Consider the following 14,273-nt stretch of genomic DNA (forward strand, 5'->3'; position numbering starts at 1 on the left):
CAAGACAATCCACAACATTCACTTGAAAAAAATGGCATTAAAGAAGCAACTCCAGGGTAGAGGATTGAGTGCTGCCATGAGGATCAAGATCGGCATGACCCGCCGTTGCCCCTGGCCAAGGAATGGATTCGATTTTGTTGGGCATAGTTGGGACGAGCATGACACGGCGGGCGGTTGGACGGGCGCATCGAGTCGCACGCTCTGTCTGCCCAAGCTATCCCAATCTCGATTGAAATTCGCAAGCGACGAGAATGGAATTCTGTACCCCGATGACATCCTCTGGACGCGAGAGGCCCCGACAATAGCGCTATCTTGTCTGCTGGAGTCGGACGAGTTGACCTGGCCGAGTTAGCGAGTGCTGACCAAGAACGGTTTCGCCGATTCTCGACCTAGCGGCGAGCTAAACATTCGAGTTCCAGAACAGCCTTTGACGAGAGCTGAGGGACCCAGAACGTTCAACGTCGGACACTCTCTCCCATCCTGTATCATGTTTCCGAAGTCATCCCGTCCAAAATTTTCATCTTCACGGGGGTGTTGAGGCGACTCAGCATGGTGTTTTGCCCTCGCGTCCACTCTGCCCTGCCCTGCCCTGCCCCTCGACACGAACAGGGGACCGAAAATATTCGGAGGCGGGACCACAAACCAAACCCTCGCTCATGACAAGTCAAGAAAGACTCTCAAGTCATGTCAATGGGACCACAAACATAGTTACTGTAGCATGGGATGGAGGGAAAACAGAGGGAGAGAGGCCTCTATACCGACACGTCCTCATCCCTGCACCAGACACAGACAACATCGCTTCCATTCACCAGGAAAAGAAACGAAACCCGCCACTGCCAAATCGCTCGGCGGCCATGGGTGGCAGGGAATTCATCACAAATCCAATCTTGACCTGCGTTTGCGGATTGGTTGACCAGAGATTCGGTGGTTCCGCTGGGAGGGGAGCAGAGCAGACAGGATGTGTGAGTAGAGAGGGTGACATGAGAGACGGTGAGTGAGCCCTTCCTTTGCTGTCGTTGACTTGACTGTACTGTACTGTCGACGCACCCCAGGAATGCGCGTGAGAGCTTGAATCTGGACCTGTGGCTTATCCCCGAGTGCCTGGTGCCAATCTTGGTTGGATGGATTGCGCAACACCACGGAGCTGAATCAACTCCTGATCAATGCTCAACAGCCTGCCCGCTTCCATGTTTCCAGCCCCCCTGCCCTACCCTGCCCTGTCGCCTGTGTTCTTCCTGTGTGCGTGTGCGTGCCCATCCCCATGCAAAGTCTGAATGCCCTTGCCCTGGATTCTCCATGCCTAGCCGGGCCCTTCTCCAGACGCGACCGTGGCCCGGACCACCGCACAGTCATTTCTTGTCGTGCTATATCGTATCGTTTCGTGTGGTCTCCTGTCATGCTCGCGTCGTGCTTGATCTCGCCTTGACCTTCGTCATTTGACATCCAGCTTTGTGACATCTGACAGCCCTCTTCCATTCTGCCTCCCTCTGTTTTGCCTTGCCTGCTCTTATGCCGCGGCGAACGCCCAACTGAGACAGACGTACGTCCATTGCCAAATGGGAATACTTCGTACCGAGTACTGACTGTACTGTGCCCTCGCATGTGCCCATGTATGCCTGCCCGCATCGTCCATGTGCAAATTGTGAACGCCCGTCATTATGCTGTATATTTCGTCGCATCCGGCCTCCTCTCTCTGCCTGGATGGAGTACGGCCGGCCAAGACGCCCTGCCAAAGCAACGCCCCCCTCTCTCTGACGTCCTCGAGAGACTCCTGATTGAACAACAGGCAGCAGACACAATATCATTGCATTTCTTGCATGTCACTGAGCCCCATTGACCCGTCCGTCGTTTGAGAATCATCCGTCCCACCGAGCATCACGCCCCTGTAGCAAAGTTTCTTGACTCGGCAGGAAATCGATATGGATATCTCTCCGTTTTGTGGCATCAAGGTGCTACGTCACAGCCACCAAGGGACCACCAAAGAAAGATTTTGAGACAAAATGCCTTGCCTGTCGATGTTGGCAGGTTTGGGCGCTTGAGTGCATCAGCGCGCATGAGGGAAAAAATCGGGTGCCCGCCCAGCCCACAGGCGAGCCGCGATAGCCAGGCTACCAGGCCCGACACCCAGGGCCTCGCTGTCGTGAACTATCACGGGGGCGCTAAGAGGGGGGCAGTCCTTGCTGCTGCGGTTCCGGGTACAAGGTATGGATGGGTGAGATCCACCTCCTGAAGAGCCCCATGCTGCTGGGACTGACCAGCCGTCTCGCCGCCGCCGCCGTGTTTCGTTTGGTGGAGACTGAGCTGTTGACCCAAGCAAGTCTGCACTGCACTGCACGCACCACACAGCTCATCTCGGTGCGACACCTTGACACCTTTCCAATAACAACCTCTCCCGCAGCCAGAGCCACTGCCCAAATCTCAACGTGCGATTCAGTACCCATTGGGCCATTACGTCGGTGGCGGGACAAGGTGCCGGATGGATACTGCCGACGGCATCGCCCTGTCTCTCTGTCAGTCTCATCTCCCTCACGGCAGAATCCCAGAAGTCCGCTCCGCAATTTCCAACTTTGACCAGGTGTCGTACCCGGAAAAGCTAAGCGCCCCCTCTCGCCCTCTCGACTTGCAGCGAGCGTCGGTGCAGCGCAGCGCAGCAGTCAGCAACAAGAATGGGTTGGGTTTTCAACCCATGTCCTGGGAACAAGTGGGAGCGTGGGATGGACCCAGCATACGTGAGTAAACACACGGCGATCGTACTGTAGCACGCACCGCCCTCCATCAGCTTGTGGTTGAAAGCAATCAGCAACTAAACTTGAAAGCCGCCTTGTGTGGCTGGGGAAGAGCTAGGGGAAAGCGGCTGCCGCGCGCAACAACCCCTTTTGTTGGTTCTCAAATCCATCCAGAGCCAACTTGTCGCGATTCGTCTCATCTTTCCAGATCAGGGGTTGGCGGATTGGCGGGGATGGGCAATGCATCTCGTCAGGAGTTGAAACGTGAGCACTGCCCATGAGGCATCATCCTCGCGAGTCAACAGCCAGCAGCCTCAGCTCAGCTGAGGACCCTTCAGGAAGGTGTCGTTCAGTTTTCACTTTTCAGCCTCGAGGTTCCAGAACCATTATCGGGATCGTCACTGGCACCACGACGTAGAGCTCCGCCCTGTTTCATGACATGAAACTGCCCGTCTGCCATCTCGAGGTGTTTGCTGATATCAGCCATCGACGGTGGAATGCCCCGTGTCGACTTCGACGCCCTCAGAACCTGCTGTAGCAAACCAAGGCAGAGAACCACAGCCCAACCTCCGTGCTCCAGATTTCGTATGCGTTTTGCTTCGTTCCGGCGACTGCCGGAGTACAAGGGACGAACCATGGTCGCGACAGGTTGGCTTCCGGACTCACAAGCAACGCGCCAGGTTGGGCAATTCACCCCAGTTCTTCAGGTTTGCGCCTAACTGCAAACTCCCAAGTGCGCAATCCCCAGTCCCACTATGCGCACCGTACCCAAGTCGATTTGCGCTAATGAGCTGAGTCGTCTGGTTGTTTGCGCCCACCGTTCTGGAGATCGCTAGCGTCCCTCAGCCCACCAAGATCTGAATGTCCTCGTCGTGCGGTGGGGCGCGGCCAGCACAGAGGAATTGAGATTGGCCCGTAGATCAGTGAGATGACTGGTCACCTGGCCCGGCTTCCTTGTGGCCTTCCGTCGTACATTATTCGATCTCAACGCAATGAGGTCGTGCTGAGCAAGGTGGTCGGCGACTTTCGTCCTCTTGCCGTGGCTTGAGGTCGCACAAGACCATGGAGCCGGCGTGCGGGAGATTCCCAGGACCACGGGAAGCCCTGAGATCGTGGCCGTCCCGGCTTTTGACTAGTTTAACCGTTTGCTGGGGATGAAAGACACCGTCGACGCAGGCTAGGCCGACTGCCGTCCACCGTCACAGTTCATGGCTTGCCGTAGCCTCACACGTTCCTGAATGCAAGTGACATCCACCGACTCATGAGCCCTGCCTGTGGTTCAAGCTCATGTCTGTGCTGGAAGCTTGGGGCTAAAGCGCCCGAAACGACGCTAGCCAGAGTGGCCACTAGGAGGTGAGCTGCCTTCCTCTCCTTGGAAGAGTGGATGTTGCCCGGCTTGTCGAGCTTCCGAGATGTCGGTATCTGTGCAACGCCGGGGACACTAAGGAGAACGGTGTTGACGCCGAGTCCCTGGGCCAGTTTAAGCATCGGACATCGGGATGGCTGGACCAAGGAGAAGGCTAAAGCGCATGTCCAACAAGAGAATAGCAAATGTCATGCCTGTTCGCTATTTGAGCCAAAACCGGGGTTTTGCCCGTGCGATGGATTAGTGATGCTCACTCCGGGGATTCAGCCAACTAACCTCCCAGGTTTTTTTTTTGGCGTCCCCATGGCTAATAAGCCTATCTGATTAGATGTATCTGCATTTGCAGGACACCAAGTCGGACCAGCTAGCAAGGTCGTATAGACGCCGTGTCAAGCCCACACATCAGTGGCAGCTGTCATGATGGCTTCTTAGAACCCATACCGCCAGGTGCAAAGACGGAGGACCTCACACGGATCTCTGTTTGAGGAAGACTCCCTCCAACTTCCTTTTTCGGGAGGCATCTCCAGGTGGTCGTTCTTTTCTCGGCTCTTACTCGCTCAAATGCTCCTTGCTCGAATGCTCGGATCCTGTTGACCAACGAGATAAACGAAAGCTCGTTGCAGTTTGTCCTTGGATTGACACAGACGTGACAGACTCGTCGTCCACCAGACTCCGTTCCTCCAGTGTGGTGGGGACTTTGGGAAGCCGGGATTCCGACTACTTCTAGACCCACGCCCATGATTAGGGCTTTGCAGCACGGTTTATCCTCTTTTAGTTAGCCGAAAGATGAGAGCCACAGGGCCCTGGGAGGTTGTTCCCGGCCGACTGGTATCGTTTTGGTGGGAGCCTCAGGGTTACCCAGTTGACCTGTGCGCGAGACCGAAGCCTTCGGGGAGCAGCAACTAGTAGTTTTTAGATTACTTTGATATCAGACCATCCAATGTGAGGATTTTCTTTGACGGGCAAAGAAAATGCAGCCATGGGAATGTCAAATGGCGACTGTGGGTCATAGATGCAAGTAATGACGAGCTTCAAATACTTCATTCTTCGTGGCGTGTCTGCTGCTGTTGTGGACCGTCTGATGACAGTATGGACGGAGTACCTTTTTGACCGTGCTGATGATTGATGAGCCTTCAACCCTGGTACACAGTAGGTCCAGACAACCGCTCCCCTGCAGAGTTAGCCAGGTGCAGTGTCGATGATGCCCTTCTCCGTCCCATCCTTTGCGGGCCCATCGCTCCCATGTCAAAGGGAATATGCCGCAACAAAATCAGGCATGCCTTATCTTGTTCATCTGCGGGCTCGCGCTGCGTAATTATTGGACGTCTGGGTAAATGCACCGAGAAGGCGGTCAAGACGAACATTACGGAGAGGGTTGCATTCAAGGAGGGAAAAGAAAAAAAGGGGGGTGTGAGGGGATGTGAAGGAAAAACGCGAACATTGCGCCTTTGTCGCGAATGAGCCTTCCTGTCGGTACATGATCACCTGGAGCGTGTTTCCAGCCTCTCAGCAAACCAAGAAGGTCGAATAGAATAAGCAGCGTCTTGACGCGCTGCCCCCCAGAGTTGATAGAACCAAAGCCCCTCTCGACCAAGTCTAAGGTCAAAAGGGGACTGGCGCATGGGCGGAGATGGCTGATTGCAAAGGCGAGTCAGGGAATGCCTGTTCACCTCCAAGCTCACAGGGTAGAGGTGCCGAATGCCTGAGGTTGAGATACGGTACCATTGATGCGTGACAGGGAGCCGGGAGCTAGGTGGGCATCCACCCTCCACGAGCGCCTCGACTTGCATCCACAGGCTAGACGCGCCACTAGGGAATTCAACCCCCCGCAGGCGATCTGGGACGCGGTGCTTCGCGCTCTGGAGAAGGGCACAGATCGATGCGCTCTGGTGACCACCTTGCCTTGGTTGGCCGATTCGCGAGTGTGGTATGCCTTGGCAACTTGCAGCCAGCAGAGCAGAGTTGGGAGGCAGAAGAGGCGTCCTCCCCATGTCCAATGCGGAGTACTTGGACCAACTTGGAGAGTAATGAATATTGAGGTGCTGCATGCACGCCAAGAGGGAAATGAAAAGCAATTCCGCCCGCATATCAGGGCGCACGGACAACTTGTGGTGGTTGACGTTGGGTTTGAAGGGCTGGAGGTGTGTGGACACGATGCAGCACAGTGCAGTCAGTGTCGGGTCGGTGGGATCAACGTCTTGACGACGAGGACCAAGAATCGGCCCCCCAATTCTGACGGCCACTAACGGTGTCGGCTGAATGGTTGAGCGGTCGACGACCCTGTCTCTGACGATGTCGCGGAAGAGCTGCTATTCGCAAGTGTAGCACAAGGGCCCAGCCACTGGGCCACAAAGGGCTAGAATCGGCATGGGTTGCGCATCAGTGGATACTCCACGTGAGCACCAGTCGAGACTGTCTTGTCTTGCAAGCCCGAGGGAGCACAGAGTCAAGTCAACACGTGGAGCCTTCTTGAAAGCTTCGATTCGATTGTGCAACGGCAACTGCATCACTCTGTGCCCTTGGATGGTCCAGGGCGGATGGGATGCGGTCAAGGATGAAGGATGGCAGAGCTGGGGCTTGGGTCCGATGACCCTTGATATGGTGCTTGATATCGCCCAGCCTTGCAATACAGGGCACGGCGTGTGATAGGTGATGGATGGTATGTACTGTACTCGTTCGCCTGGTTTCCCCTGCCCACTTGCATCATTGTGGGCTTGCCGCCCAATTCATGCTTGATTGGGCAACGCTGACCGTCGATTGGTTCGTCATGTGAGGCATCTGCATGTTGTCAGACACCGTGTTGATGCATTGCGGCGTGGTGCCGCGGAATTGACAGGCTCTGTGAGCAACCAGAGGATGCAGGCTCGTCAACGGTTGTGATCTTTGGTGAAGCGGCCGATGCAGTTGTCGATGCGTTGTTCTGCGCTGACGAACTGGCGGGTGAGTCGAGGTACCAGTGGAGGCTAAGGTAGGGCAGTCCACTAATTACCTTTGATAGAGTCCAACGAGATGGGCCGGCTGTGCCTCTTTAGGACATTCAAGCCCCCTTTAGTTCTTCCCAGACATTCGGGTCGCTTGAGATCTTTGGGCCCTAGAGACTCCAGGACCGATCATTCGACCAGAAAGACGTCGAGAGTGCCAGGGTGCCGGAAACGGGGGGAACAGATCAATCAAAGCCAAGAAGCGGCGGCACTCATCTGCGATGCCGTGTAAGGCTGCTGGTGCAAAGTGGCAAAACCAGGCTGATGGAAGGAGAGTGGAAAGCTGTGTCTTGTAATGCGATTGGCTGCGCATTCCAGTTCGCAAATGTTTTTTGTTCGTGTTTGGTGCAAGTTCAAGGATGGTTGACATCGTCAGTTGTAAATGCGCAATACACAAAGAACCTGGAAGTTGCGCAACGACTGTTCCTTCCGAATTTTCAACGATGCAGTAATCGTCAGTCGTATCACGAAACGGAAGTGAATTGATTGAAAGAATGATAATTATCTGGTATGAGTTATGTGAACGGACTGAGCTCACCCTCAGCCTTGCGCGTGCGTCGCCGGTTGAGAAGCTAAAGCTAGATTGGATCTGATGAGAGTTTGAGCCTTGCATCAACTTTCCACGCGTTTGTTCCGTCTAGAAGAAAACTGTTTTCTTTTCTCGGCTTTAAGAAGCCTATGACCCTGCGTTTTGCCCACTCATCATTGTCTGTGATGCGTTCTGGCTTGCCCTGGCTTGCCCAAACATAATGTGCTCCTCAACACCCAAGTACATAACGTAGCTATTATCCCTTGTCACCCATCCATGATTCATTCCACCAAGGAATGAGAGGCAGGTTATGCTAACAAGGCCAAGCATAAAACAAGAGACGATGGCAGCTCCATCCAAGGACAGGCCCTGGAACCGTTTCATCTTCCCCGAAGACCGGATCACATAGCGCCCGTCGACCTCAGCCAGACTGACCACCTCTAGGGCTGAACTGGAGCTACGGGCTGCGTCCGCTTGAAGCCAACTCAACGAAAGGAGGGGATACGGAAACTTGGGCCGGCTAACGGCGCCGGCACTCGAAGTTGCTAACGACGTAGATGTCCGTCCATCCATGCACGTCAACAGTTGTCGATTCCACCGATTCCACATTGGCACATCAGTAAGGAGCCGGTTCGGTTCATCAGGCTGGCGGGCGTGGGTTGCGCACAGCAAAAACGCTCGTTACACAGTCGTGTCGCGGAGAATATTCTGATCCATCGTCGAGTCTGGTTCGCGCGCGACGGCGACTAGCGTCTGCTGAGAACCACTACACCGGGCTCTTTCACACCCTCGCGGTCTCGCCGCCACGTTCTGCGGCTTTCAACATACCTTGCCCAGGTCTCGGTATCGTGCCCTGAGTCAGTCTAGGTCACAAGGGGACACTCGCAATCTCTCTCCTTCATCGGCGGTCCTTGCCTTGCCTTGAACACGCACCGCACCGTGGCAATCCGCGCACCCGAACCCCGTTCCGTTCCCCTTCATCGAGGTCCTCGCCCATTGGTACCCAGGCGACAAGCTGGAAAATCGGCAACTAACCTGCCTGACCCCTCTTTGCTCTTTGGGGTCCTTGAAGCCAAGCCACAAGCTGCATTGATCCTGGACGCCTCCTCGGTGGTGGAACCAGCCATTCAGCAAACCTGGGCGTCTGATTGGGCTCGACCCAAGGAAAAGGCCGCAGATCTGCTGCCGCAGCTCAGGGATTCGCTCTACGCACTGTATCCGGTGGAGGAGACCTCCCGTGGGCATTCCTCGAGCCCTCTGCCCAGTACGGGGTCGTTCGCCATGTGGGGACTCTGAAGCAGAGAGCGCAGGGCACGCGGCGACCACCCCCCTGCAACACCCCGGTCACCTTGTCCATTGTGCCGGCTTCGTGATGGCCCTCGCAGGTTGCGCTGCAGTCGTGCTCAGAAGTCTGTAACCTCCCCAGAAGACAGGACGCGTCCAGATGCTCGTGGGATGGACTCACCGGGGCGGAAGCACCGAAAGGCAATGCGCCTTACCGCCGACAAACCTCCAGACGAGAGCATATGGACAGATTGCATCTGACTGGCACACCATGGTTTCCCCTCTGACTGTCCAAGTAGCAAATCCCCTTTGCACCGCACCGCACCTCCGCCACAAGTCGTGTGTGATGAGTGATGAACCTGGCCCCCTTCAGGGGAGATTGATGAGAGCAGAGACCACCACCACTACCCTACCCAGCCAGCAGGTTGCAGGACGCAGCAGGACGACAGGGGACAGGGGTCTCCCGTTCGTCTGCTCCTCTCCTGGGCTCCTTCACACCGGGCCTTGCCTTCAAATTTCTTCTTGTGTGTCTAACCAGAGGCAGGAAAACGCAGTTGCCAGCCCGTGGCCTTCCCGTTTTTTTCTCACCTCCACTTCACCTCGCCTCCTTCATTCATCTCGACCTCGTCCTCGTCGCTGCACCCCCTTTGCTCCCTGGGCAGCTGTTCCTTCTCGTAATTGCTCGCCGCTTTCGCTCAGAGGCACGAGTCAGCGGCAGATCCGGCACCGGTCGACGTGGGGTACCCTCGGCAGAACGATCGACCACGACCCAGCAGATTTTCTGGCCTGTGAACTAAGTCGACCATCTGCTCGCGCTACCACGGAAATACCCCGACTTGGGACTCTCTCATCTGCTTGCGCGAACTCGCACGCCCCTCTCTCAGACCAGACCAGACCAGACCAGCCAGCCCACGCACGCTACGCTACTCTTGCGCTATCCACAGCTTTCGATAAGCGCAAAATCCCACTGCCACTGCACTGGGTAGGTCTGGCCTGGCCAAGTTACTTGCAAGTCTCGCCTCCGTCGTCTTCGGCATCTTCCACTCTGGACCCAAGCACCGACCGACCGACCGTTACCAGCCAACCAGCTGTACCTGTTGTCTTGTCCCCCTGGGCCTCGGAGGGTTGACAGAGAGGCTGCTCCTGCTCCTGCTTCTGCTGCTGCGCGCGCGCACCCTGCCTGCTGGTCCCACCAGAGCAAAGACGGACGCCCTTTTCGCCCCCAGGTTGTTGCGGAGGACCGAATCCTCCCCATCTCTCCGTCATCCATTTCATCCCCTTGGGACCCTATAAAATTCTTTCGGTCCCGCACACGCTCGACGTCTCCGTCATTGCCAGAACCTTTCTCGCGCAGACTCGTCCACACACACCCCTCCCCCCCCTGCAAGGTCTTGAGTCGCTCAGAAGAGACAAGAGTCAGTGTATTGTGGGAAGATACAGTTTGGCACACCCTAGCACCTGGGGGCCTGATGCGCTAGACCGTGTTGGATCCGGCAGAGCCCACCGTACCAGTCCGATTTCAACAACGCACTATATTAGTGTGTCGCTCCCCAAGCAGTGCCGACGACTTAGCCCGACCTCTCTGTGATCGTGGAAAGAACAAGACTATCCTTGCCCCCCTAGGCTCCATCCCCCCATCCCCATCTCCCCTCCCCAGCAAGATCCGCGCCCGAGGACTCGGCCTAGGTGCTCGCATCACGCACTTAACCATAATCCAACCCTTGATCTCGCGAACGGCGCTACTACTACCGCCGCCAACAACATATACCGCCGCGCCGCCGCAAGTCTCTTTGCAAGCGCTCAGCCATTGCCCTGCCCTTCTTTCCCCTGTTGCTGGATCAAACACCAACCTGACGCGGGCTTTGGAGCTAAACCTGGCCGGCCATCGCCCTATCACTCTTGCCGTGGAGTTGTAGCATGTTCCTGGTGCCAACACAGCAACCTCATACTTTTGTTGACCACCGCGCATCGCTGCACTCTTCACCAAGCCCAAACAACTCTCACCATCCCAAACTTGGCTCCGAGGTGACCGTGGACGCGCTCCTCAGCTCTCCCATCTCTATGGAACGAAGTGCACCCGAGTACTCGCAGTCAGGTTTGCCTTCGCCCTATCCCAGCAACTTCGGCGACACCAATTCTGAAGGTTCGACGGCAGATCACGCATCTGCTGCGCAATATCCTGTCAAGCAGGAAGCCAACTATTCGACCTCGGGCACTCCCACCTCCGAGTACGGCGTCTATCCTCAGTCAGCCCGATCCGGATCTTTTCCAGACCACATCCAGCGTTCATACCATCCTGCCAGCACCCCCAGCAGCGGAGGTATGGCGCAACAACAGAACAGTCCGTCAATCCCTCACCAGGATGGGCGAAACCATCAAGCCCACCCGGTCAAGTCTGACAACGATGTTCCTATAGATCCGTCCATCGCCGCGCCGAGTCCGACTTACGCCTCTTACGGGCAGCAATCCCCTTATGCGCCCGCTCCGGACATGACACACAGTTATTCTCATCCCAGCAGTGGCATGTATGCACAGCCACGGCCGGACTGGACGGGCTATGGGCATCACGGCGGTGCGCCGTTGACGCCCGGCCACCCTGTTTACGCTCAAAACCCTGCCTCGGCACCGCCCCCTGCCAGGCCCAACCAGGTACGTTTTGCGCAGCGAGCGAGGAAGATGAAGACGGAACTGGAGTTGGAGTTGGATTTGCGCGTTTTGCGCAGCGAAGGAGCGCTCTGTGTTGGGAACTGCGCGTTTCGTCGCGACATTGGAGTCACTTTTGGACGCCACTCTTGAAGCTGAGACTAACTTGGTTGACTGTTAGGTTTACTCTTTCGTTCCAATTCCTGGCGCGCAGCAGCATAAGCGACCTCGACGACGATACGAAGAGATTGAGCGAATGTACAAGTGCGGTTGGAATGGTTGTGAAAAGGCTTACGGCACACTTAACCATCTTAATGCTCATGTTACTATGCAATCCCACGGACAGAAGCGGACTCCTGAGGGTAAGTTGACCGTGGCTTGAAATTCCGGCGCGTCTACGCCAAGGAAATTTCAAACGGCAAAACGGCATGTCTGAGACGGGCTTGGCTAACACAGGTTATAGAATTCAAAGAGATTAGAAAGGAATGGAAGCAGAGGAAGAAGGAGGAGGAAGCCGCGCGAAAGGCTGAGGAGGAGCGTCAACGTGTGGCGGCCGCAGCCCAAGTTCAGAACGGAGGTCCTGATCCTCAAGGCCCCGATGGCACTCCGACTTCATCCTATCCCGGAAGCCGACCAGTCCAGTTGCCTCCCATCGGTTACCAGCCTGCTCAGTATCCTCCTCCTCCGGGAGGATCTGTTCCCCAGCAGCCGTTGCCCGATTACAACAACCACATGTATTCCAACTATCAGCCTCACTCGCCCTACGCACAGCCTAGCCAGGGCATTTCTTATCAATGTACGTCGCACAGACTGGCGGCGGCCTGAAGCGGCTGCCGCCCTTGACCCCATACACTAACCCAGCCTAGCGAACGGAGGACAACCCCCCAGCCACTAAGGGAGTGACTGGCCAACAAGGAACAGGCATTAGAGGAGGAAAGTCACCAAAAGTCGAGATGAAAAAGAATACCCGCTGCTGTATTATATGGACCTCACCACCTCTATGTGCTCTCCGTCCCAAGAGGCCTAGCGGTTATTGCAGTCCTTGAGGAAACGGAGAGATCTCGCATAGGAGCCCTTTACTCGGTAATTACCCTCTGTTTCAGCTTGGGTAGTATCTCGATCGACGTTCTTGCGTCTCGAGGTTATCCCCGCCCAAGTCTGATTGCCCAGACTTTTCATTTCTGGCTTTCTGGAGTTTTACGTATGCACACGCCTTCCCAAGACGATATTTGGGAGTTCGACATTTTTTGTTTTGCACGCTTTTTTTTTATAGTTCACGAGCATTCGGTGGCTGGTTAAAGGGGTGGCATGGGGGAGGCGGGGGGTTTGGCGCGGTTTTGTTATCTGCATTTGAGATGGATGATGGTGGCATATGATGGAGGAGAGCCGCGAGATGATTCTGCGAGATGCGGCGAAAGCTAGCATCCGCACATTCATATCATCAGCCCAGTTTTTTGTGTAAAGTGGCCAGGGGACTGTTACGAACCTGACGAGGCACTATGGGTGCCTTGAAGCAATCGACACCATAGTTGTCAAGAAACATGTCCATAGCTGAAGTAACGACAACATTATAGCAAAGAGGATTGTTGATGCGCGAAGAAAATATTTGCCCGAGTGATTTGATGTGACGTTTGCCAAAGATGGTTTGGTGGTGAGAAAGATATGTTTGTGAGAATGTTGTAATGGTGTTGTGAATCAATCAGAAGAAGACTGACAGCCTACTGGGATCGAGACATGATATTTGCTATGGATATTTTGGATATAAATGATGCAAGGGAGGAGCATGTTGAGAGTTGCAGTTCTATCAAGGCATCAGTGCAAAATCGGGTGTCACTGGTACACGATGTGCATATTGTGTGGGTAGCAACAAGCAGGCACAGCACATGGCATAGCATGGCATGCTGGCTTCCATCAGTAGACAAGGGGCACCGTCGTGTCGGGTTGTGACAAGTCAGCCTCGTGTCGTTGAGTACCAGTTTAAGACATTGTCGATGTGAGATCTTGGGAGACGTGGGTGGCGTGCGTGCTCCGGGGTCCCCTGGATGCAAGGCAAGACCAAGACCACGGCTTGAAGCAGGCAGACGCAGTAGGCGATGCAGGCAGAAGGGACAGAAAGGAAGGGGGTGGGTTGAGGTTGCGGTTGTACGACAGACGCTAAGGCGGCTACGAGATAGTCGGGGTGCGAAAAGCAGGGCCAGGGATGGGGGATGGGGATGGAACAGGCAGGGCAAGGCAAGGTTAAGGAAAGGTCGGGTTACACAAAGACAAGGCGCCTGGGCTAGCGCAGCGTGGTTCCGTGTACGGATATAGTGAGGATTTCGAAGGGTGGTCTGATCGGAGGCACGCACGCAACGCCAAGTGGAGGAGGGAGATCTAACAGATTGGCGAGGAGAGACAGGACGAGAAGGAGGGTGGGCGTGTGCGCTGTTAGTGAGCAGCAAGCATAACATGGCATCCATGAGGATCCATGGATCGAAGCCATCTCATCTCGCGGGAGGATCTGCAGCTGGGATCTTTTTACTCTGGAGGCATCTGCTGGATCTCAGACAAGACACGCACGAGACGAGACGAGAGCCCACATATATCGTACGGTCTAAACACCAGCATTTGAAGGATCCCGTCAAGGACAAGGGCAAGGGGCGGGAATATGTGTGCAACGATGATGATAAAGTTGACGATTTATTAAAGAAACGGACGGGAAGCAAGCGGCCCGACATCCATGGTTGCTCCACGATTTGCATTGC

General features: G+C 55.5%; 1 protein-coding gene across 1 annotated transcript; it reads left to right on the forward strand.

Annotated features, from left to right (window-relative positions):
• Window positions 1-10,803: 10,803 nt before the first annotated feature.
• On the forward strand, window positions 10,804-12,424 carry NECHADRAFT_94491 (uncharacterized protein; the record flags this gene model as incomplete). Its single annotated transcript, XM_003044774.1, has 4 exons — window positions 10,804-11,535; window positions 11,711-11,891; window positions 11,993-12,325; window positions 12,396-12,424. 4 exons carry the CDS (start codon window positions 10,804-10,806, stop codon window positions 12,422-12,424), a joined length of 1,275 nt encoding a protein of 424 aa, XP_003044820.1.
• Between the last annotated feature and the right edge of the window lie 1,849 nt (window positions 12,425-14,273).

The sequence above is a fragment of the Fusarium vanettenii genome (assembly GCF_000151355.1).
Source record: "Fusarium vanettenii 77-13-4 chromosome 6 genomic scaffold NECHAsca_20_chr6_4_0, whole genome shotgun sequence".
NCBI lineage: Eukaryota > Fungi > Ascomycota > Sordariomycetes > Hypocreales > Nectriaceae > Fusarium > Fusarium vanettenii.